The sequence below is a fragment of the Bos taurus genome, chromosome 3 (assembly GCF_002263795.3).
Source record: "Bos taurus isolate L1 Dominette 01449 registration number 42190680 breed Hereford chromosome 3, ARS-UCD2.0, whole genome shotgun sequence".
Lineage (NCBI taxonomy): Eukaryota > Metazoa > Chordata > Mammalia > Artiodactyla > Bovidae > Bos > Bos taurus.
The window spans coordinates 80,085,864-80,111,889 of record NC_037330.1 but is presented as its reverse complement, the minus strand read 5'-3'; the positions used below and the strand labels follow the sequence as shown (position 1 = coordinate 80,111,889).

Genomic DNA, 26,026 nt, shown 5'->3' with positions numbered 1-26,026 from the left:
GCAGGGTGACAATATACAGCCTTGACGTACTCCTTTTCCTATTTGGAACCAGTCTGTTGTTCCATGTCCAGTTCTAACTGACCTGCATACAGATTTCTCAAGAGGCAGGTCAGGTGGTCTGGTATTCCCATCTCTTTCAGAATTTCCCACAGTTTATTGTGATCCACACAAAGGCTTTGGCATAGTCAATAAGCAGAACTAGATGTTTTTCTGGAACTCTCTTGCTTTTTTCATGATCCAGCAGATGTTGGCAATTTGATCTCTGGTTCCTCTGCCTTTTCTAAAACCAGCTTGAACATCAGGAAATTCATGGTTCACATGTTGCTGAAGCCTGGCTTGGAGAATTTTGAGCATTACTTTACTAGCATGTGAGATGAGTGCAATTGTGCGGTAGTTTGAGCATTCTTTGGCATTGCCTTTCTTTGGGATTGGAATGAAAACCGACCTTTTCCAGTCCTGTGGCCACTGCTGAGTTTTCCAAATTTGCTGGCATGTTGAGTGCAGCACTTTCACAGCATCATCTTTCAGGATTTGAAATAGCTCAACTGGAATTCCATCACCTCCACTAGCTTTGTTCATAGTGATGCTTTCTAAGGCCCACTTGACTTCACATTCCAGGATGTCTGGCTCTAGGTCAGTGATCACAGCATCGTGATTATCTGGGACATGAAGATCTTTTTTGTATTATAGGTGACTGGAATGCAAAAGTAGGAAGTCAAGAAACACCTGGAGTAACAGGCAAATTTGGCCTTGGAATACGGAATGAAGCAGGGCAAAGACTAATAGAGTTTTGCCAAGAGAACACACTGGTCATAGCAAACACCCTCTTCTAACAACACAAGAGAAGACTCTACACATGGACATCACCAGATGGTCAACACCAAAATCAGACTGATTATATTCTTTGCAGCCAAAGATGGAGAAGCTCTATACAGTCAGTAAAAATAAGACCAGGAGCTGACTGTGGCTCAGATCATGAACTCCTTATTACCAAATTCAGACTTTAATTGAAGAAAGTAGGGAAAACCACTAGACCATTCAGGTATGACCTAAACAAATCCCTTATGATTATACAGTAGAAGTGAGAAATAGATTTAAGGGCCTAGATCTGATAGAGTACCTGATGAACTATGGAATGAGATTCGTGACATTGTACAGGAGACAGGGATCAAGACCATTCCCATGGAAAAGAAATGCAAAAAAGCAAAATGGCTGTCTGGGGACGCCTTACAAATAGCTGTGAAAAGAAGAGAAGCGAAAAGCAAAGGAGAAAAGGAAAGATATAAGCATCTGAATGCAGAGTTCCAAAGAATAGCAAGAAGAGATAAGAAAGCCTTCCTCAGCAATCAATGCAAAGAAATAGAGGAAAACAACAGAATGGGAAAGACTAGAGATCTCTTCAAGAAAATCAGAGATATCAAGGGAACATTTCATGCAAAGATGGGCTCGATAAAGGACAGAAATTGTATGGACCTAACAGAAGCAGAAGATATCAAGAAGAGGTGGCAAGAATACACAGAAGAACTGTAGAAAAAAGATCTTCATGTATGCACTAATATATCATTGTGGTTTTAATTTGTATTTCCTTAATAGCTAATGGTTCTGGGTAGCTTTTCATGTGCTTATTTGACATTTGTATGTCCATCCTCTCTACTGAAATATCTGCTCAAGTCTTTTGCACATTTCCAATTAAATTTTTTAAAAATTTATTTATATTTGACTGTGCTGGATCTTCACTGTTGCACGGGCTTTCCGTAGTTGTAGCCAGCAGGGGTATTTTTCAATGTGGTATGCATGCTTCTCATTGTGGTGGCTTCTCCTGTTGCAGAGCATGGGCTCTAGAGTGCAAGTTCAGTAGTTATGGAACATGGACTTTGTTGCCCCGTGACATGCGGGATCTTCCTGGACCAAGTATTAAACCTGTGTCCCCTGCTTTGGCAGGTGGATTGTTAACCTCTGAACTATGAGGAAAGTAAGTCCCGCATGTTTTCTAATTGGATTTTTTAATGCTGAGTTTTGAGATTCTTTATATATTATAAATACTAGTCCTTTGTTGGATAAGGATTTTTTGTCCATTTTGTAGCTTGTATTTTCATCCTCTTAAAAGGGTCTTTCACAGAGCAAAAGTATTTAATTTTTATAGAATCCAATTTATCAGCCTTTTCTTGTATGGATCATGCATTTGGTGATACCTCTCTGTTGTATTCCAGATCACAGATGATTTACTCTTATTTGTCCCTAGAAGTTTTATAATTCTACATTTAAGTCTATAATCCATTTTCTAGACTTTCATATAAGGTGTGAGGTTACGTCAAGGTAATTTTTTTTTTTTTTTGCCAACACATGTCCATTTGCTTCAGCCTTATTTGTTGAAACAGCTGTTTGTCCTCCATTGCACTGCTTTTGCATCCTTGTCAAAAATCTGTTGGGTATACATGTATAGGCCTGTTTTTCGAGTTATTTACTGATCTATGCATCTATCCCTCTGGCAAGACCACATTGTTTTGATAAATATAGCCTTATAGTAGGCCTTAATATCAGGTACAGTGAGTCTTCCCACTTTATTTTCTTTTTCTATGCAACAAAGGTTGTTTTACCCTTTCACCTGGGAATAAATCGAAATCTTACAGAAAAGTTGCAAGAATAAAGAATAGTACAAAGCACACCCATATACTCTTTATACAGATTCATGTATTATTATGATTTTCCTGTATTTGCCTTATCATTTGCTTCTCCCCTCTCCGCAAACATATATATGAAACTTCTTTGGTAAAGCACTTGAAGGAAAATTAAATGTATCATGACTATTTACTCATAAATATCTTAGTATGTATTTTCTAAAACTTGGATATTTTCTTACCAATATAAAATCAACTTCAACAGTTTATCACTGACAAAGACTCTTAAACATATATGAAAAAAATGAAAGCGTTAGTTGCTTAGTTGTGTCTTACTCTTTGCAATCCCCATGGACTGTAGCCCATTAGGCCCCTTTGTCCATGGAATTCTCCAGGCAATAATACTGGAGTAGGTTGCCATACCCTTCTCCAGGGGAATCTTCCCAACTCAGGGATGGAAGGTGGCCACCAGGGAAGTCCTGAAACATATATATATATATATGTATATATATATATGTTTCTCAGTGTATCATCTAGATGCATTGAGTTATCAGTTGCCTCCTTTGGTTATTTAAATTTTGATCATTTGGTGAAACTATCCTATAATAAATTGAGCTTTTTGTTTGAACCTACAAAAATGGCATGATTCAGCCTAACATAGAAACTTTATTAAGGCTTTATATATGTAACCTGACCTCTCTGATGCTCAGTTTCCCCCATCTGTTAAGTGTATATATGGATATATGTGCTCGGTCCTGTCCAGTTGTTTGCCACCCCAGGGACTGTAGCCTGCCAGGCTCCTCTGCCCATGGAATTTTTGAGGCAAGAATACTGGTATATGTTGCCATTCCCTACTCCAGAGGATCTTCCCCACCCAGGGACCAAACACTGACTCTTGTGTCTCCAGCACTGGCAGGTGGATTCTTTACCACTAGCTCCACCTGGGAAGCCCTCTGTTAAGCATAGATATTAATAATTTCTCTCCCATGAGTATCATTGGGAGAGTTAAATAAAGTATGCAAAACCCGACACATGAAAGGCATTCTATACACATGAGCTATTACTATTGCAGCCAGGCCCTGTTAAGTAATCTTGGTTTTGCTCTTCTTCTCTTGGACTCCCCCAACTGCAAGCAAAATCACTCCAGAGACAAAGTGGTGAGAAGGCTGGGCGACCTCAGCTCTGACATTTCAGTTTCCTCATCTGGCAAATGGGTAAATGCTTCCTACCCACAGCGGTACTATGAGGTTTAATGGCATGTGTGTAAAAGTCCCTGGACATAGACTAGGTTCTTAAAAAAGAGAGAGAGAAACAGGTGATTCTTAATCTGTTATATGAAGAAAACAGGAATATCTATCACACTTAAAAAAAAAATTCGAACATAACGTGGAATCATCCTGAGGAAGTAGAAAGGAATGAACAAATGCAGTTAGAGCCGAGGACTTAGGAATCTGCATGGTTTAGAGACTGTGATCTCCCGGTCAATTACCTGACCTTTCGGAGCTTCAATCTTCTCATTTGTAATCTGGGGATAAAAATCAGCGCATATTCCAGGGGTTTTTGTGTTAATTAATAATGCCGAGCTGTAGTCGGGCAATCTGTCGACACCTCCGGAATCAAGGACGAATGACAAGCATTGAGCCGTGAGCTGCTGAGCGCTTCCCCCGGCTGGCGCATCCCGACAGCGCCCCCGCCTCGGCCGACAGCGCCCTCAGGCTCGGCGCGAGCGCGGTGCCCCCCCCACCCGATCCCCCGCCCCCGTCCCCAACCCGACCGCAAGCTCCTCCCCCCGCGGCCGCGTCCTCCCCCGCGACGGCCAGGCACCTGGCAGACGCGCGGCAGCCGGGGAAGCGGGAGGCGACCCTCGGGCGGCGGCGGGCGGCGGGCGGCGGGGGAGGGGTGCGGGCGCACAGATGGGAGCAACTGAGAAGAGCGGCAAGAAGAGCCGGAGGCTGTTTTCTTCGCTGCGGCCGTGGAAGGCGACCCGGCGGCTCTGGCGGACGCGCTCGGCTTCCAAGGCTGCGCAGGGTGAGTGTGGGCGCGGCCGCCGGACCTGTTACTGCGCTCTGCGGGCGCCGGCCTTCGACTGCTGGGGGGCTGTGGTGGCCCCGAAGGCCGTAGGTGGCATCTCCCGCTGGGTTCTCGGCCCCCAACTCACCCCCCTGAACTCCCCGGGGCCCACGGGCGGGGGCGACGCCGCCTGGATGTCTGGCCCTGCCTGGGCGACCCTCCACCCTGATCCTTGGCCGCAGGGACTAGACCAGTACCGGAGCTCCCCCGGGGTCGCTCAAAGACAGTCCTCTTCACGCCCCTCCATCCCCCTCCACCCCTGAGCATCTCCCCTTGGCTCAGGTGGTTGCAGCTTGTTTATTTCCCGAAGAAGTCCCTGTGTGTCCGTTTGGCTCTGAGCAGAGAGAATCCGGGGTGCCTCGGAGAAACAGTTTGTATCCCCCACCCCCGAACACCTGGCCCGCACCTGCAATGCAGTACCCTTTGGGGGAATTAATCCGATCCAGGTCTGCGTTTGAGGTCCTCCCTATCTGGACCCACCCCCTTTCCAACCTGTTATCATGTACACTCTAGTAACGATTACCTATTTCCCAAACACATTCTACCTTGTCCTCAACTAGGCCTTCACTCACATGTATTCAATCACTGACTTACTGCTTTCATTCATTCCAAAATGTTTATTGAGCTCTCCAGTGTGTCAGGGCCGGGAGAGAACCAAATAGACAAGGCCGCAGCTCATGGAACTACTTCCAGAGGGGGAACCGACATTACACACGTCAGACCGGTAAAAATCCCCATTACAAATTGCCGTGTGTACTTGGCAGGAATCAGATCATCTGCTGGGAGAGGCAAAAAGGTAGAGGGGCCCTGGCTTACATGGAAGGTGGCCAGGGAGGGTCTCTGAGGCGGTGCCATTGCAGTGGAGCCTGAAGACTGATCCGGAGTTACTCCAGCATGGAGCCAGGGTTAGAGCATCCTGCCAGAGGCAATAACAGGTGGAAAGCATCCCAGTGCCTGAGCTTAGCAAGGGGAAAGTAAGGGCGACAGGGCCTGTTCAGGGTCTGAGTAGGATGTGACAAGGAGTTGGGATTTTATTCCAAGTGAGCTGGGAAGGCACTGCACGTTGCCGGCATGTTCTGAGCACAGGGGCCTGATCCGATATGCTGGCTCACTGCGTTCTCTCTATCTGCAGTGGCCATGCGTTGGTCTCTCAGCCTGGCCAGTTCCTACCCATCCCTCAGGACTAGCACAAATGCCATCTCCTCTGGGAAGCCTTTCCTGGGGTTCATGCCACCTGTAGCCTCTCTTTTGGAATTTTGTCATCCATAGGGCATTCGTCACTGTTCATCTGCTGTTATAGGTTCCATGTAGGCAAGTTCTCATCCGCTTCATCTTTGCATCTCCCACCAAGCTAAGTCAGGATTTGGTACTTTTAAGATACCTGTTTGCTTGTGTGTGTGTGTGTCCTGTCTTGTCCTTTTCATCTGTTTCCATCATGTGAGCATTCTTCTTCCGAGGCTAACATGCCTTGAGCTCTAAAATGGCCGACCAGGGCCAGAGGCAGGCTGCACCAGGGCCCTGTCACTGGTGTTGGCGTCACCACCCCCCTCCACCCCAGGGTTGTTTGGAAGATTAAATGAATTAATGAGTTAATAATTGTAAAGTGCGGGCACATAGTAAGCATTCTAAAGAGAAATTTGACAAAGGGCAAAAACAATTTTCAAATATTTATTTATTGTGTTAGAAACAAGCTTTTCAAGTTAGGGAGACTCTGTGGCTTGGCATTGTCATCTTGCGAGCTTTCAAAGGATGTATTCTTACTTTTAGTCAGTATGCCAATTAAATTCCTTTCCCCTTGCATCAAACGGTTGCTGAAACTTAGTAGGTCTGAAAGCTGACCCCCCCCCTTTTTTTTTTAGCTTGCCTGAGTAGTTGAATAGATTGGGAATTGCAACAAGTATTGCTTTAGTGATACTTACATGCATAATGTTACTCCGGGTATTGTGTGAATGTTTTACAAAAGAGGAATAAACCGATATTCCCACTGCAGTGAATTGGGTGAGGATAAGTTTTCTAGTTTTACAGTTTTTAAACCCAGGTGTATACTGTGTACACAGCCACCCTCTCCTCTTCTCTGTTCCCACCCTAGACTTCACCCGTGGATTCCCAGGGCCCACTGCCATGCCACACCTCTCTTCTTCAGTAGGATCTTGGCTGATCACTGTATTTCCCTATTTCCCCCCACCCCAACCTGGAGATGAGGCCATTAAAATGTCTTATATGATACTTTACAGTTTACAGAATAGCTCAACTATGAGGTCTTGTTTAGATGTTAACAAACCTTGGAAAGAAGGAGGATGGATGGTATTTATTTCCCCCATTTTAGAGATGAGGAAAGTGAAGCAAGAGACTGGGTAACTTGCAGAAGTTCATAGGACTGGTATGTGGCTGTTTTAGGCCTGGTTATCCACACAGCTTCCTTTCTTCCACGTCAGACAAAATAAACATGTTCCAATATCTATACTCATAGAAGGAAGAAGTAAAATGAATGAATATTATGCAATGAGTGAAATCCATATCCAAACTTTATTAAATTTTCCTTAAAGGTGGCCTGAATTTCTCATGATGATGTCAACATCACTTAGGGCATCTATAATCATATGGTTTGGTGCCAGACAGACTGTGATTTAAAGCTGCCACTGATGAGTGGCACACTAATAAATGGTGTGATCTTGGGCCGGGTGCTGAATCTTTCTAAAGCTCATTTATCTATCATATGTAAGGTAGGAATGATATTCCTGTCTTAGGTTACTGTGATGATTAAATGGGTTAATGTATATAAAGTGCTTGGTACATAGTAGCTCACAGGTGGTGGTTATTTTTATTAATTTTAGTCCAGATATTCAACCATATGATCACACCCCAAATATGGGAAGTTCAGTGGGTGGTGGGGTGAAACATGACTGGAAGCTCCTTAGGGGCAGCAGTCCCTTCTGGGCCAACTGGAAGGCCTTCCATGTCAGTATCCTTCTCTCCCCTTACCCCCTTTTTTTCCACCAGGAGATTACAGGTGAGAAGTAGCATAGCTTCTGTGAATCCCTGGCATCTTTTCAGCTTAACATTGTATCCTGAATGTAGAAGATGAATGTAAATATGTTTATTTATTTATTGGGTAACAATACATGAATGGATAAGTAATAATTGAATCCTCTAGGATATATATATATATCGATTCCTTACTTCCTTGCTAACACTCAGTGATGTCTGCCTTTTTGATGGGTATGAAGTGTACTGCCTGGTTGTTTTATATTGAATTTGACAAATTCATTATATTGACAAATAATGAAGCTGAGGATTTTTTCATATGAATATTGGCCATATGTGACTAAGACATGTGTGAATGCCTGTTTATGTCTTTTCCCATTTTTTTCTTGGGGGTTTGTTTTTTTCTTATCTACTTATAGAAGTTCTTGAAATATTCTAGATACTAATGAGTTATTGGCTTATATGTCCAAGCAACTTTAAAAACTATACTAACCATGCAAGCTGTTCTAAATGAACAAGCTGTGCTCCAGTAGAAATTAACCCCCCAAATTGCTTTCATCTTTTATAGAGAATCACATTTTAGTCAAATATCAAAGCTTTTAGGCTATCAAGCAGGGAGCAAATAGTTGGTGGAAGTATTTTGTGAGCAGTAGACTTTCCTAGTCCTTGAAATGATGGTAGAAAATGGGTCTTATGCTCTTCCCACCAGAAATTACCTCCCACAAACTGTGGTGGGCCGAAGTGCCCTTGCCTGAATTGAAGTTATTCTTTGTAAAGTCACAAGTTGGAACTGGAGTCAGTCTCCATCAGCAGGTAGTGTTTCCAGGATCAGTTACTTGGAGGGAAGAACAGAACACTTGTCAGGTGACCTGTGGTTTATGCTCTCACTGCCATTTTCTTAACCATATGTCCCTACAAACAAATCACAATGAATGGGGATAATGATCACTACGTAGGGATGTTGGAAAGATCAGATGAGATCATAACTATCAAAGGACCATGTAAATGCAAAGTATGTTTGCTAGGCCCAGGAGAGTAACCAAGCCTTTGCTGGGGTGGGACCCATAACCTTTGGGCCCCATCCCTTCTACTCTCTGTTCTGCATACAGGTGCCTGATTGTAGGCAATGCAGGCTCCAGACTAGCAGCAACAGTCTCTCCAGAACTTGTCAGAAATGCCAATCCCTGGCCCCCCACCACAGAGCTACCCAATCAGAAACTCTGGAGGTAGGGCCCAGCGGCCTATGCTTAACCAACCCCAGCAGTCATTCTGATGTACGCTAATGCTTGAGAACAGCCTAGTGGGATGTGCAAAGGCTTTAAAGACAGCGAATGTGGGATTTTCAATCTTAACTCTCCTATTTGCCAGCTTGTGTGATGAGCAGGTTACTAAGCTGTCTGCCTTCCAGGCTCTCACTGATAGAAGGAAGAGGATGTCACTTCCCTCCCAGGGTTTGTGAGAAGTCAATGACAGGCAGTATCCAGGTTCTGCCACCATGTAGCTGTGTGTCCTTCAGCAAGTCTCCTTTCTTCTTTCTGCCTCAGTTTTCTCATCTGAAAAAGATGGGCTGGGACTTCCCTGGTGGTCCAGTGGTTAAGGCTCCTTGCTTCCACTGCAGGAGGCACAGGTTCAATTCCTGGTCTGGGAACAAAGATCCTGCACGTCTTGCGGCATGTCCAGAAAAAAAAATTACAAAAAAGAGATGGACCAGCAAGTGTTAACATGCATGCTGCACAGCTTATTGTGTGCCAGCTCTTGTCCTAAACATGTGAATATTTTAATTTTGTTTAGTTCTTACAATAACCCTGTTTTACAGTCTATTTTATGAATGAGAAAACTGCAGCACAAAAAGGGTAAGTAACGTATTCAAAGTTACACAACTAGTAAGCTTGGATTCAAACCTAGGCAGTGTGCTGTGAAAGTCCTTGCTTTAAAGGCCATGCTTGGCAAATAAGTTCTCTTCAAATGTATGGTGCTGCTGATGAGAAGAGTGCTTGGCACACAGTAGGCACTGCATGTGTGAATTCTCTTCCCCTTGCCTTGTGGCTTGGCTTCATCAGAGCCCACCCAGCTTTTCTTATAGTCATGCTGCCTTCCTCTGCGGTGCCCCTAATCACAAACCCACTCCCAGGCAGCAGTTTTCTCACTCTAGACATCTCTCTCGCGGCTGAGCAAACCAAACAGAGGCTTGGCTGGGGGAGGACAAAATGTGGTGGTGCAGGTGAAGTCACCCTCCTGTCACCCTACCCTGCCATGTTTGGGAAATGAATGACTAAGCCAGAAGAGGTCCAGGCAAGTTACTGAAAGATCATTAGGTTTGCCTAATTTGAGACATAGCCTCCAAGTCTCTTTTGCTCTCAGATTTCCAAGGGAATGTGAAAGCTTTTTTTGCTGAGTTTTTCTTCTCAGTACAATTTACAGCTGGGCAGTTGAACCCACAGTGTTAACAGCAGCATGTTTGTTTTTTTTTTTCATTGTTATTTTGCTAGGACAATGAAAAGCCTTATTCTCTTTCAATTCAGGGTGTCACTCATTGTTCTTGAAAATTCTTTTTGGTTTTGCTCTCAAGATGGCCTCCCTCCCTGGGGATGACTCACCAGTCTAATGACTCAGAAGTGGCATCTGAGAAGACAAGGACTGGGCAGAGCTGTGAAGGGACTTGTGGCCAGTGGAGCCTGCCTGACGCTTTCCCTAAACTTGGTTATTGAGATGGAGCGTCATTTCCATTAATGGTTGTTGGTACCAGTTTAATAGGAGCGTAGGATCTGCCAGAGACACTGCCTTGTTCTGGAAAGCTCCAAGACTTGAGTTCATCCTTGTTCCTCAACTGTGTGTGGCCTTGATGTGGCCACATCCTTGTTTACTGCAGGCCAGATAAGACTTCTGAGAATTACCAAACACTGCTTAGAATGGCCACAGAATCAAACAGTCTAATGCTTCTGTAAAATCTGTATCATGAGGGAAAATAAAGACTTGTTTTATCTGAAGAAGACCAGATCTCTTTTGACTTAATTTAAAAAATCAAGTAAGGATGAATAGAAAGATAAGCATATATGTGATAAAGCAAATTTAGTAAATATACTTGAAAATGTTTGCCATGCAATTCTTTCAACTTTTTGTATTTTGAAACTTTTCAAAATACAGTGTTGAGTAAAATGCATGTAACCCTAGAAAAGACCACACTCTTGGGAAGAAAATTGTTTCCTTGTTAATATGAATCCCAGCCCCTCTCCCTCTTCCTCAATCCTCCCAGCTTTAGTTTTTTTTTTTCTTGGAAAACCTGCTTGATTAAAAGGGGCCTGAAGTGAGCCTGGCAGGGCTTGAGCTGATCCTGTATGCCAGGGCTATATAGTTTTCCTGATATGTAACTCTCACAATAGCCATATTAGCTGTTTATTATTTTCTTCATTTTAAGAGGAAACTGAGGTGCTGAGGGGTATGCTTGATCCAGATCAGTAGGTGATAATACTAGTCTTAACAGCATTTATGGAGCCCTCCCTTTATGCGTCATAGTTTTGTGCTGTGTACTTGACATGCACTGACTTACTTGAGTGACCAGCTTTATTTATAAAAAATGGTACATATATAAATATTCTTAGACATTTTTGCATTTTACGAGGCTGAGGATTCTCGTTGTGGGTTCTGTAGGGGAGGGGCTTTTTTTTTTTCTTTTTTCTTTTTTTTTTTGTGCTCCCTTGAGAGGAGGAGGGTCTCAACCCCCCAGTCCTGGGTTGCTGCCTACGTCCGAACTGATAACAGCGTTTTTCTTAAAAAAAAAAAATAATAATAAAAATAAAAGGAAGGAAATGGAAGAAAGAGGCACACTTGAGCCTCATCCTGCCCTAGGAAGTAGGTGCCTTATTGTCTGCATCTTACAGATCAGGCAATAGAGACTGAGAGAGGCGCAGGAACGTATCCCAGCTACCTCAGGAGCCAGGAAATGGTAGAGCTTGTGTTTGGACCCGGCCTCTTCTGCTGTCCTATTCAAACCCAAGCCTTGGCCTAATGGAGTAAATCAGCAAGCCTTGTGGAAAGCTCTTGTTCTGAGACCACAGGCTCTTTAAGAACAGAATGTTCTGTTCAACACTGTGTTATTCTTTGTGTTCAGAGCAGTGTCTGGCATAATGAATATTATTGGATGAAAGAGTACCTGGATGGTGGCTCTTAGCACCTCCTTCTTCACCCTATCTGCCCCTAAAGGAGCTCTGAACTGGGCACTTTTTGGCTGCCCTGGCCTTGGTCTTTGGAGATGGAGATGCCTGTTTCTTTGAGGTGATTTATGGGCCAGCCTGGCCCATTTGGTGGGCAGTGAGGAATTCCAGTGAAGGCAGATTTTTCTCATTGGCCTTTTTTTCAAAGATGAGCATAAAGTTATTATGCGCTGTCAAGGAAGGATGGAAAAAAAAATAAAATTACCCCACACTTTGGAGGAGTCTTTAAATTGTGGCGGCTAGCAGTCAACTCTCGGAGAAGGCAATGGCACCCCACTCCAGTACTGTTGCCTGAAAAATCCCATGGACGGAGGAGCCTGGTAGGCTGCAGTCCATGGGGTCGCTGAGGGTCAGACACGACTGAGTGACTTCACTTTCACTTTCATGCATTGGAGAAGGAAATGGCAACCCACTCCAGAATTCTTGCCTGGAGAATCCCAGGGATGGGTGAGCCTGGTGGGCTGCCATCTATGGGGTCACACAGAGTCGGACACGACTGAAGGGACTTAGCAGCAGCAGTAGCAGCAGCAGTCAACTCCAGGACCCCTAGTGGCCATGACAAGCTTTTGCTCCATAGCTGTGTTTAACTTGGGCTGCAGTAATGAGCAGGTAAATACTAGTAATTAGTTCTCTTAATGTGCCCAAGTATGTTGATAATTATACTTTATATTTATATAGAACTTGGTTTACAAAGTGGCATGTCTATTCTCTCTTTTGATCTCCTGAACAGCCTGGAATATACACAGGGCTGGAATGATTAGCCCCACTTTACAGATGAGTAAACTGATGACAGAGAGGTTAAATCACCTGCCCTACACAACTCAGGTAATAGTGGTAGAGATAGGCCTTCACCTTCTTACCTCTCCTCCCTCCAGCAAAACTTCCATGTCAGTATTGTACTGGGGATGAAAGCAATGGGTTGGTTTATTTTTTTTAATAATTTTTTATTGGACTATAGTTGATATACAAAGATGTGTTAGTTTCTGCTGTATGGCAAAGGGTGTCTTTCTTTTTGTTGTTCTTCCAACTTAGTGAGGGCCTGGATTGGGTCAGTTAATCTTTCTGAATATCAGTTTACCAATCTGTATAATGGGGAATAAATACTGCCCATTAGTGAGTGCACTTGGAGCTAAGGAGGTTGTGAGAGTTCAGAACTTTTAAAACAATTTCTGAGTGAAGACTTTTGGAAGGGACTGTGTTAACTCTGATCCATTTCCCACAAAAGTATGCTAAGTGGCACCTCCCCTGGCCACGCTATCTAAAAAGCACCTCTTTTACCTTATTATCATGCTTCAGTTTTATTCACAGCATTCACTGCCATTAATTATATGTTTGTATTTATTTGTTTATGACCTGTCTGAAGCCTCCCACCCAAATGTGACAGCCAGGAGAGCAGGTACTTGGTCTGTTTTCCTGCACTCCTGAGTCACTAGCAGGTGGAGTTGTGCCTGGCACTGATAACCATTTGTTGAGTGAATGAATGAAGGGATGAATTGGAGCTATGTAATGATTGAAAGTAAGCTGGAACTGGATGATTGAAAGGTTTGCTTGAGTATTCCTGGCTATCTAACAGAGGGGTCTTGGGTCTGGCTTTCCACAGATCATTTCTGTCTCAGCCATCCAGTGGCTTTAAAGCCTTGAGTACCAACTTACGCCTGGGTGAAATGGGTTCAATAATCTAGGTCCATACAGCAGATATAGGTCATTGTATGGCACTGTATGCTGCATTGTAACAGCTGGTGAGTGGCCTGAAGACTGGGGCTGGTTCTGTTACTGTTTTATCCCCAGTACTTGGCACAGAGCCTGGTCCACAGAAAGGTAAAAGAAATGTTTGCTGAATGAAAGAATATGTAAGAAGAAATGGCACAGGGCTCTTAATCCACCTCCAAAATGAAGGTCTCCATTTGAGGATAAGCTTGCTGCATGGCACACACATTCCCCTTTCAATTTGAATCAAATCTCTCTGGAGAGAAGGAGGCACTAAACAGTGCCCTAACCTACTGCAAGGAATGGCAAGCCTAGGCTCCAGATCCAGTTCCATGCCATGTTTTGGAATTTGTGTTTACGTCTGCCTTCATCTCCATCCTTTCCGCTTCAGTATAAGCAAAATTATAACCCAACACACTGACTTGCATGCAATTATCAGAGCCCTGGTGCTCCTCCGTTGGGGGACTTTGTCCCCGAGACTGCTGACTGTCTGAATGACAGATCTAAAGTCAGAGTTGCAGAATCAGCCGGACTTTCCTGCTCCTTTGCAGCAGAGGCAGGAGGGAGAGAATGAAAGATTCTGAAAATAAAGGTAAGAGGCTGACTGCAGAGGGAAGGCTAAAAGATGCTAGGGTTAAGAGGTCACTCCATGGACATGCTGAGTGTATATTAAATGGCTGGTTTAAAAGTAGTGTGCATATATTATTTAAAAAGTCTAGTTATATAATAAACATGACTTTTAAAATTAACTGGTTTCTGGTTTCCAAATACTGTGTCATTCAGTTATCCATTTTTGTGCTACTAAATATAACAACATTTTTGCATTCTTCATTTAATCCTGGCTGAGAAACACATATTTACATTTCACAAATTTCCTTATAATAGCTTGCTTTTATTTCAAGAGTGTTCACAGTACTTAATATATAGGTCTTCAATACATTATTGGAATTGCAATATCTGAAATACTGAAGACTTTTTACAGTCTGGGTTCTCAAGAAAAATGTGGGCCAAGAATCCTTTAATGAAGATTCACCTTTTCAGGAGGATCCAACGGGGAGCTGTCACTGACCTTCAGAAGTGTTTATCTTGCAGAGAGATTTTCAGATGCAAACTCTCCCCCCACCCCAACCCTAGCCTCTGTCCCTAGATCCCTGGGCCCTCCCCCAGCACCTTCCCCCTACATCCCCCAATTCTGTTGAGGCATGGGGGAAGACAGAACGGATTTAAAGGAAAATTCAGGAAAGGACCGGGGTCTCTAAAGTGAGCCAGACAAATATTAAGCTCAACAACGATTCTGGAGCATACTGAGGTTTTGAATTCCGAGGCTCCTTACATTTTCATCCGCAAACGGGGGAGGAGCTCTAGAACTCAAGGCTCGGGAGGCTACAGGGCGTACCCCAATCCTGTTCCCAGGAAGGAAGCCCGTCCTTGGTGCTGCGTAGGTGCTGCTCCCGGTTGGGTGCAGGAGGAAGGTGCAGGGTATGCAGGCAGCAAGGCTCCCGGGTAAAGCTCCAGGACAGCCGCCGCGCCATCATCGCGCCACCTGGGCCAGCCCCAGCCTCCCCAGCGCTAATTTTAGGGTTTGCCTGCTGCATCGCGGCGCCCCCCACCGCCCTCCGCCCGCAGCAGGCGTTCGCTGATCTCACCCCAAACCTCTGCGCAGCAATTTGCACTCCACTCTCTCCTCCAAGAGCGAGTGCTTTAAGTACACCGCAGCACTTTGCCTCTGGGCACAGGGCTTGGATGCCCAGCTGATGCGCGGCACGCAACTCCGGGCGGGTTACTCGAAACCACCGACCCTCCCCAACGCCCGAGATGAGTTGTTTGCGTGATCAGTGAGACCCGCACAGGCCCCAATCCTCCTGACTCTACCGTGCGCAGGACTGCTTGCTTGGCCTTCTTCAGCCCAGTTCTCGGCAACACTTTCTGGCGTGCAGTCTTACTTGTAATGGACAGTGATGTTTGTTCCATATTAAAAATAAACAAAAACCTACCAACCGAACAAATCAAAAACACACAGCCTGATGCAGGTAGGGGGGCTGGTATTTTAATCTATCACACTGTTTGTAAGGAAGGCTCTTAAACCATCTCACTTTGTCTTATTGAGGCTTTAAAAGGAGCCGGGGTAGCTGGTGTTTGTAGATTTAGGTCTAATAGGCTCTGGATCATTCATGTCCACATATCGATCTCTGGTTTTGATGTTTAAATTTTAACTAAACAGCCTGAGAGGGGAGATTTGCATGTCCCTGGTAAATCAAAGAGGACCTGCCCACTGCTATTTGTAAGCCAGGCTCTCATGGACAAATAAAACATGTGTGTGTTTGTTTAAAATATTTTAAATGAACTCAGGAGAATGGTGGCCTTTCATGTGTTGTTTTCAGTAGCTGGAGAAAGGTTTCTGGAAAGAAAAAAAATGTGCTTATATGCCCTGTCATGCTAGGCCAGAGGCATGGTTTAGAAAAAATTAAGACTGAGCTGGAGGCTCAGGTTAGGTTAATATTTACCATCATTTGGAAAGGAAACACTCTCAGTTTCTCAAGTGTATCGGGATGCTTTAAACTTCAACGGTATTTAGAATTTTGTTCCACTTTATTTTGGAAAAAGCCTTGGTTGGAAGTGAGAATGGTTAGGTTCTTGCTTGTTTTGTCACTTAACTCATTAGTGACCTAGCACAAAACCTTTTGGATCTATTTTCTTATATCGAAAATGGAGTGATGTTAGACCAGAGCACTGTTCTTCAGGTTGTGGGTCATAAGAAAGCAATTTAGTGAATCTCAAGCAACCTTGTAGAAAAATGTAATAGGATAGAAAATATCAGAAACCATTGTGTATGCTAAGTGTAAATAATTGTTTCCTGTAACTTCTGTTTTAGGTATTTATGTTTATGTAGATATGGGCTGTATTAATGTCAGATCTGTTTCTTATTGCAAATCTTACTCAAAAGAGTTTGAGAAACACTGAAATCAATCATAGCTTCCTAGTTTGTCACGAAGTCTGTGAAATGTGGTTTTATATGCATGTCCACTTTTGTTTGTGTATGATGAGAATGTCAGTAGTTTTTCCTCAAAATTTTGAAGGGGTTTGAGATCCCAAATAGGTTATGAATCATTCTGTTTCCACTAAGTCCCTCACAAGCTAACTTCTTAGAGATCAAAGAATCCTTTCAGGGCTGGGAGATGGGTGTGTGTTGACAGGACCAGTTAAATGTGAGATGTGAGATGGAGTGTGTGAGCATGTTAAAGAGAAACTGTGACCATGGTAACCAGACCACGAGAGCTATTTGTAGATTCCAAAGTGCCAGTTGGTGACCTAAATATGAAACATAAATATCTAAAAATTAGTCTTTGTGCTGAAAAGTACCACAGGAAAACCATCAAAATGTTGTGCTTTGTTTGGAAGTTAGCTCTCCTTGAAAAGATTGAAAACAAGAACCAGGTAAAATCTCAAGAAACTGACAGGGACAAATAAATCATCAGAATGTTGGTAGGCAGAAACAGAATTTTTATAAGCTGCCATCACGTGACTAGTGTTCTCTAAATGTTGAGCTGTGGTTTAATAAATGCCTTTCTTTTTCCTCTTTCAAGTACATCTTAAGACAGTCTGATGAGACTTTTAAACACAAACAGCATTGTATAGCATTTACCCAACATCTCAAAATGCTCTGCAAGCCAGGAAAAAACTTTGTATGGGGCAACTCAGAAGAAAATAGTTGAATGAGTTAATGACTAGGTATTGGCAAACATGACAGCTAATTATAATAATAACAACCATAGCTCCTATTTAATGAACAAGTAATATGTGAAAAGCTCTCTGCAAGGTGCTTTACACATTGTCACAACACTGCAAGGCTGGAGGTATTTTATGTGTAAAGAACTGAATTAAGAATTTGTGCAGGGACACATAGCTAGTAAGTGGCAGACCTTTTATCTTCATTTTATCTTCAGAATCATTCACATGGTGTGCAAGGGCTTGAGAGTAAGTAGCATGGGAAAATAGAATTTTTAATAAAATTTTTAGCATTATTTATTGCTGGATTAATTTACTTATTATAAAAAGGGAAATGTGAACTGTAGAAAATGCTGGCTTTTGCATAATTTTCTAGACTGTGTTTATTTGGAAAATAGGCATTTTAACTCTTAAGTTCAGCTACAAATTTTCCTTTTAAGTTCTCTGAGTATTTTGTACAACAAGATTTTAGAAACAGAAATAAAAAAGAATAGTGCAGAGTTTGAAAATTTGAGTGGAAACATTTTTTTTCCTACAACAGTTTAGGGTAAGTAGTTCTTTTTTCATTTTTTTTTCTATGTTTTATTTCAAAATAACAAGCATGACATTTTGTGAGCAAATAAAATTATGCGTGACATTGTAACACGGTAAGACTAGGATTAGAGCACACTCTTTCCTGACAGAGTTTGATTTTTTACTGAAAGTTATTACAGAATCTGATTGGGAGTTTGAATATTGTCAGATCCAGACTTCTAAACCCTAAATATTTAAAAGACTATGGTGTACATTCCCCAATCAGCAGTTCAAAATGAAATCAGTGCTGTGCTTAGTCACTCAGTCATATCCGACTCTTTGTGACCCCATAGAAGGTAGCCTGCCAGGCTTCTCTGTCCATAGGGATTCTCCAGGCAAGAATACTGGAGTGGGTTGCCATGCCCTCCTCCAGGGGATCTTCCCAACCCAGGGACTGAACCCAGGTCTCCCACATTGTAGGCAGATTCTTTACCATCTGAGCCACCAGGAAAGCCCAAGAATATTGGAGTGGGTAGCCTGTCTCTTTTCCAGGGGAACTTCCTGACCCAGTAATCGAACCAGGATCTCCTGCACTGCAGGTGGATTCTTTACCAGCTGAGCTACCAGGGAACCCCCCGTAATGTTTGTGTGTGTGTGTGTGTGTGTGTGTGTGTGTTTTAACAACCATGACTATTTTTAGAAAAAGTGATACTTTTAGAGAAAACTCAATTCTTTCAAGATTTTTGTCCTTGCTGCTTGGGACTGTGTAGGTTAGGCAAATGATGTATGTTGGTTGGGGTGATCTATACATGGTTGAATGACTTTTCAGCTTTCATGGCTAGCATGAGATAAAGCTGGGTTTAGAGCCTGGACTATGTCAGTGGTTCTCAAATGCACATGATACTGCTTCCGGTCGTTATGTGCTTCCTGTAGAACATACTAGCAATATGCAAGGGGCTATAGCAGCATTCCCTGGGCAGAAACTGGAACTGCTCGATGGCTGGCAATGTTCCTGATTGTTCCATTTAATGATGAATTATTCCTGGGTCCTGTGCAATTTTCAGATGTTTTGCTGAAGAGGTAAGTTGAAAAACTCTTTATACTTTTCTGAGCCTAGAACATATTTATTGGTTTTACATTTACACTGAAATTTCCGGGATTAAAAATGCTGTGTAAATCAAGGAAAGATTTTATTTAATACTTAATTGTGTTTAGAAAAATCACTTGCCCAAAGCACCAATTGGTTTGAGACATCAATACAACATACCCGTCTCATTCAGTGTATGTACCTGTATGGGTATGAATATTATATCTTGCTTGAGTATTTGTATATTGAAATCCATATTGTTTTGTTATTTACTTCTCTTTTATGTTATTGTTGATATATACATATAGTTATTGTTTAATTGTGTTAGGTAGATTATTTTATCTTTAAATTTTATCTTGAGATGCTAAACAAGGAAATATAGGATATTTTTATATTTGTATGTATGTATGTTAGAGTGTAGGGCTTCCCTGGTGGCTCAGATGGTAAAGAATCTGCGTGCAATTCAGGAGACCCCGTCTGATCCCTGGGTTAGGAGGATACCCTGGAAAAAGGGAATGGCTACTCACTCCAGTGTTCTTGCCTGGAGAATCCCATGGACAGAGCAGCCTGGCAGACTATAGTCCATGGGGTTGCAAAGAGTCAGACATGATTGAGCGACTGACACACACACACACATGTTAGAGTGTACAAATGACTTTATTTTTACCTCTTTAATAATTTAAAAGAATTTCAGCAAACATTAAAACTTTTGGATACCGTATATTCAATTTTACTTTTCTTATTCTTAAAAAAAATTAGAGTAGTCTACAACAATGAGTTTGAGCTGAGCATTAACTGACCTCTTTAAGGGCAGAAATACTGAGATATAGGCATTATAAATAATGTCACTGGTAATATATAGTTGTGTTACTGTAACTGGAATTTTAAAATTTCACTTTGTAATTGTTTGCTGTTAGGATGTAAAAATATAGTTGATTTTTATTTGTTGACTTTATTTCCGTGACCTTGCTAAATTCATTTATAAAATAGTTTTTAGATTTTTGTAGATAGTAGGTTTTCTATGAATAAAGATGTTGTATTTCTTACTTTCCAGTCCTTATACTTTTTATCCCTTTAATAGCCAGTATTATTGCACTGGCTATGCTCTCTTAAAATGTTTAATAGAAGTGGTGATGGTGAGCATCCTTATCTTGTTCCTTAATCTCAGAGAAAAAGCTATCTTTCACCATTAAATACATTATTTGATGTAGGGCTTACATAGACATTTTTATATCAGATTAAGAAAGTTAACTTCTGTTCCTAGTGTGCCAGGTTGTTATCATGACTTGGTGCTGAGTTTTATCAAATGCTTTCCTGTTTTGGGGAGCCCAGCCTTGTGCTCTATGATGACCTAGAGGGGTGGGATGGGAGGAAGGAGGGAGACTTCAGAGGGAGGGGAAATTTTATATATATAAACTGATGACTGATTCCTATTGTTGAACAGCAGAAACCAACACAACATTGTAAGAAATTATCCTCCAATTAAAAAAAAATATAAAAATGTTTCCCTGTTTTGTGATGATCATATGACTGTTCTATATTTATTCTGTTAATATGATAATTACATTGATTTTTTCTTTTTGAATGATCTTTTTAAAGTTTGAAGTATAGCTGGTTTACAATATTATATGATAAAGATGTATAACATAGTGTTTCAAAATTTTTGTAGAGTATAGATTATACCTGTTTATAGTTGTTATAAAATGTTGGCTATATTCCCAGTGCTGTACAATGTAACACTTATACTTAGAGCTTATTTATTTTATCCACAGTAGTTTGCACCTCTTAATCCCCCTACTCCTATCTTCCTCCTCTCTTCTTCCCTCTCCCCACTGGTAACTGCTAGTTTGTTCTGTGTATCTGTGAATCTGTTTTATTATATTTATTTGTTTGTTTTACTTTTACATTTATATTTTGAGTGTTAAACTAACTTTGCATTACTTAATAAACTCACTTTAGTTGTGGCATATTATCCTTTGCATATATTTGCTGGATTTCACTTGCTAATGTTTTGTGGTGGAGTGTTTTTGTTCACAAGAGAGATTAACCTGTAATTTTCTATTGTGGTGGTGTCCTTGCCTGGTTTGGACGTGAAGGTTTTGCTGAACTTATAAAACAAGTTAAGAAGTAATTCTTCAGTCTGTTCTCCTGAAGAGTTCTGTGAGAGTTCTGACTCCTTTTTAGAGTTATTCTCTTAAAACTTCACTGGTGGAAACCATTTGTGTCTGGAAATTTTGTTGTGGGAAAGCTTTAAAATATGGATTCATTTATTGTAATAGGTATAGATTTATTTAGATTTCTTATTTCTTTTTGTGTTTTAGGAAGTTTTTTTAGTGTTTTTTTTGTGTGTGTGTATATATGTTTTATTTATTTATTTATTTTTAAAATTTTATTTTTAAACTTTACAATATTGTATTAGTTTTGCCAAATATCGAAATGAATCCGCCACAGGTATACCTGTGTTCCCCATCCTGAACCCTCCTCCCTGCTCCCTCCCCATACCCTCCCTCTGGGTCGTCCCAGTGCACCAGCCCCAAGCATCCAGTATCGTGCATCGAACCTGGACTGGCGACTCGTTTCATACATGATATTATACATGTTTCAATGCCATTCTCCCAAATCTCCCCACCCTCTCTCTCTCCCACAGAGTCCATAAGACTGATGTATACATCGGTGTCTCTTTTGCTGTCTCGTACACAGGGTTATTGTTACCATCTTTCTAAATTCCATATATATGCGTTAGTATACTGTATTGGTGTTTTTTTAGTAAGTGTTTTTCTAAGAATTTGTCCATTTTACCTGAACTTTCAAATTTATTGGCATAAGGTTTTCTTTACATCCTCTTATGATCTTTCTAATACCTGTAGGTTGCCTGGTATTTTCCCTACTTTTATTCCTGATATTGATTTTGTATTTTTTATACTGGTAGTTCTCAGTTTTTGCATGCATATTACAAAGATTTTATAAATTGTATTAATCTTTGCAAAGAGCTGGTGTTTTTGGATGGGCCCCATGGCTTGCAGGATCTTAGTTTCCTGAGCAGGGATCAAACACTCTCCCCCTGCAGTGGAAGCAGGGAGTCCTAAACACTGGACTGCCAGCCAAGTCCCTTGCTCTTTGTTTCTAGCTTACTTTTACTGTGGTCAGAGAATGCACTTTGTTTATTTCTTGTACTTTTATTATTTAAAAATTTTAAATTTTATATTGGAGTAGATTTGATTAACAGTGTTGTGTTAGTTGCAGGTGTTCAGTGGAGTGATTGTTATACATATTATGCATCTGTTCTTATAAAAATTCTTTTTGCATTTAGGTTGTTACAGAGTATTGAGCAGAGATCCATGTGCTATACAGTCGGTCCATGTTGGTTTTCTATTTTAAATGTAACAGTGTGTACATGTTTGTCCCAAACTCCTAATCTATCCCTACCCCCACTCCTGCTCCCTCCCCCATAATCGTAAATTTCTTTAAGTCTGTGAGTCTGTTTCTGTTTTGTAATAAGTTCATTTGTATCTTTTTTTTTTATTCCACTTATAAGTGATATCATATGATATTTGTCTCTCTCAATCTGATTTTCTTCATTTAATAATCTCCAGGTCCATTCATGTTGCTGCAATTGGCATTATTTCATTCTTTTTAATGACTGAGTACTATTTCATTGTATATACGTACCACAGCTTCTTTGTCCATTCATCTGTCTGTGGACACTCAGGTTGCTTCTGGTTCTTGGCTATTGTGAATAGTGCTGCAGAGAACATTGGGGTGCATGTATTCTTTTGAACCACATTTGTCCCTGACTGTATGCCCAGGAGTGGGATTGCTGAATCATACATGTGTTCTGGTTTTAGTTTCTTAAGGAACCTCCACACTGTTCTCTATAGTGGCTGTACCAACTTACATTCCCACCAGCAGTGTAGAAGGGTTCCCTTTTCTCCACTTGCTCGCCAACATTTATTGTTTGTAGACTTTTGGTGATGGCCGTTCTGACTGGTGTGAGGTGATATCTGATTGTACTTTTGATTTGCATTTCCCTAATAATTAGAGATGGGCTCAATAAAAGACAGAAATGGTATGGACCTAATAAAGCAAAAGATATTAAGAAGAGGTGGCAAGAATACACAGAACTGTACAAAAAAGACCTTCATGACCCAGATAATCACAATGATGTGATCACTCATCTAGAGCCAGACATCCTGGAATGTGAAGTCAAGTGGGCCTTAGATAGCATCACTACGAACAAAGCTAGTGGAGGTGATGGAATTCCAGTTGAGCTATTTCAAATCCTGAAAGATGATGCTGTGAAAGTGCTGCATTCAATATGCCAGCAAATTTGGAAAACTCAGCAGTGGCCACAGGACTGGAAAAGGCCAGTTTTCATTCCAATCCCAAAGAAAGGCAATGCCAAAGAATGCTCAAACTACTGCACAATTGCACTCATCTCACATGCTAGTAAAGTAATGCTCAAAATTCTCCAAGCCAGGCTTCAGCAATACGTGAACCGTGAACTTCCAGATGTTCAAGCTGGTTTTAGAAAAGGCAGAGGAACCAGAGATCAAATTGCCAACATCCGCTGGATCATGGAAAAAGCAAGAGTTCCAGAAAAACATCTAGTTCTGCTTTATTGACTATGCCAAAGCCTTTGACTGTGTGGATCACAAGAAACTGTGGAAAATTCTGAAAGAGATGGGAATATCAGACCACCTGACCTGCCTCTTGAGAAATCTGTATGCAGGTCAGGAAGCAACAGTTAGAACTGGACATGGAACAACAGACTGGTTCCAAATAGGAAAAGGAGTCCGTCAAGGCTGTATATTGTCACCCTGCTTATTTAACTTATATGCAGAGCACATCATGAGAAACGCTGGACTGGAAGAAACACAAGCTGGAATCAAGATTGCCGGGAGAAATCTCAATAACCTCAGATATGCAGATGACACCACCCTTATGGCAGAAAGTGAAGAGGAACTCAAAAGCCTCTTGATGAAAGTGAAAGTGGAGAGTGAAAAAGTTGGCTTAAAGCTCAACATTCAGAAAACGAAGATCATGGCATCTGGTACCATCACTTCATGGGCAATAGACGGGGAAACAGTGGAAACAGTGTCAGACTTTATTTTTCTGGGCTCCAAAATCACTGCAGATGGTGACTGCAGCCATGAAATTAAAACACGCTTACTCCTTGGAAGGAAAGTTATGACCAACCTAGATAGCATATTGAAAAGCAGAGACATTACTTTGCCAACAAAGGTCTGTCTAGTCAAGGCTATAGTTTTTCCTGTGGTCATGTATGGATGTGAGAGTTGCACTGTGAAAAAGGCTGAGCGCCGAAGAATTGATGCTTTTGAACTGTGGTGTTGGAGAAGACTCTTGAGAGTCCCTTAGACTGCAAGGAGATCCAACCATTCCATTCTGAAGGAGATCAGCCCTGGGATTTCTTTGGAAGGAATGATGCTAAAGCTGAAACTCCAGTCCTTTGGCCACCTCATGCGAAGAGTTGACTCATTGGAAAAGACTCTGATGCTGGGAGGGATTGGGGTCAGGAGGAGAAGGGGACGACAGAGGATGAGATGGCTGGATGGCATCACTGACTCGATGGACGTGAGTTTGAGTGAACTCCGGGAGTTGGTGATGGACAGGGAGGCCTGGCGTGCTGCGATTCATGGGGTTGCAAAGAGTCAGACACGACTGAGTGACTGAACTGAACTGAACTGAACTGAATAATTAGTGATGTTGAGCATCTTTTCATGTGCCTCTTGGCTGAAGAAATGTCTCTTTAGGTCTTCTGCCCATTTTTTGTTTGGGTTGTTTGTTTTGATATTGAGCCACGTGAGCTGTTTATAAATTTTGGAGGTGAATCTCTTGTTGGTAGCATCGTTTACAAATATTTTTTCCCACTCTGAGTTGTCTTTTGTTTGTTTATGGTTTCCTTTGCTGTGAAAAACTTTTGAGCTTTAATAGGTCCCATTTGTTCATTTTTGTATTTATTTCCATTATGTTGCTGCTGATGCTGGTGCTGCTAAGTCGCTTCAGTTGTGTCTGACTCTTAGTGACCCCATGGACTGCAGCCTACCAGGCTTCTCCGTCCATGGATTTTCCAGGCAAGAGTACTGGAGTGGGGTGCCATTGCCTTCTCTGTCCATTTTGCTAGGAGACATTAAAAAAGATATTGCTGAGATTTATGTTGAGTATTCTGCCTATGTTTTCCTCTAAGATCTTTGAGTATCTGGTCTTACATTTAATTCTTTAATCCATTTTGAGTTTATTTTTGTGTATGGTGTTAAAGGGGGCTTCCCTGGTAGCTCAGACAGTAAAGAATCTGCCTGCAACCTGGGTTCGACCCCTGGGTGGGGAAGATCCCCTGGAGGAGGAAATGGCAACCTATTCCAGTATTCTTGCCTAGAGAATTCCATGGAGAGAAGAGCCTGGCAGGCTACAGTCTGTGGGGTCACAAAAAGTTGGATACAACTGAGAGACTTAACACACATGTATGGTGTGTGTTACACATAACATCCCTTACGTGTGATACATATGATGTTACATATGATACATATGATGTCACATCATATGATCGTATGATGTGATACATATGTGTGATATTATGTGTGATATACATAACATCCCTTAAAGAATGTTCTAATTTCATTTTTTTTTCACATGTAAATGTCCAGTTTTCCCGGTACCACTTGTTGAAGAGACTGTCTTTTCTCTATTGTATAGTCTTGCCTCCTCTTTCATAGATTAATTCACGATAAGTGTGTGCGTTTATTTCTGGGCTTTCTATCATGTTCTGTGGATTTAAATGTCTGTTTTTGTGCCAGTATCCTACTTTTTGATGATTGTATCTTTATCAGATCAGATCAGATCAGTCGCTCAGTCGTGACCGACTCTTTGCGACCCCATGCATCGCAGCACATAGCCTAAAATCAGGGAGCCTGATTCCTCCAGCTCCATTTTTCTTTTTTCAAATTTGCTTTGGCTCTTCAGGGTCTTTTGTGTCTCCATAGAAATTTAAAGATTTTTTTTGTTTTAGTTCTGTGAAAAATGCCATTTTGCATTGAATCTGTAGATTGTTTTGGATGGTATAGTCATTTTAACAATATCAGTTCTTCAAATCC

At 41.7% G+C, this 26,026-nt stretch overlaps 1 protein-coding gene across 2 annotated transcripts in view; it reads left to right on the top strand.

The window, feature by feature from the left end:
- Nucleotides 1-4,447: 4,447 nt before the first annotated feature.
- Nucleotides 4,448-26,026, top strand: part of DNAJC6 (DnaJ heat shock protein family (Hsp40) member C6) — a 178,916-nt gene continuing 157,337 nt past the window's right edge. Inside the window, exon 1 of one of the 2 annotated variants that reach the window (XM_005204448.4) lies at nt 4,448-4,646. In XM_005204448.4, coding sequence (XP_005204505.1) covers nt 4,532-4,646 — 115 coding nt within the window. In that variant the 5' untranslated portion in view covers nt 4,448-4,531. Of the gene's footprint in view, nt 4,647-13,290; nt 14,184-26,026 lie in introns of those variants that run through there. The other variant, XM_005204449.5, reaches the window with a different exon arrangement.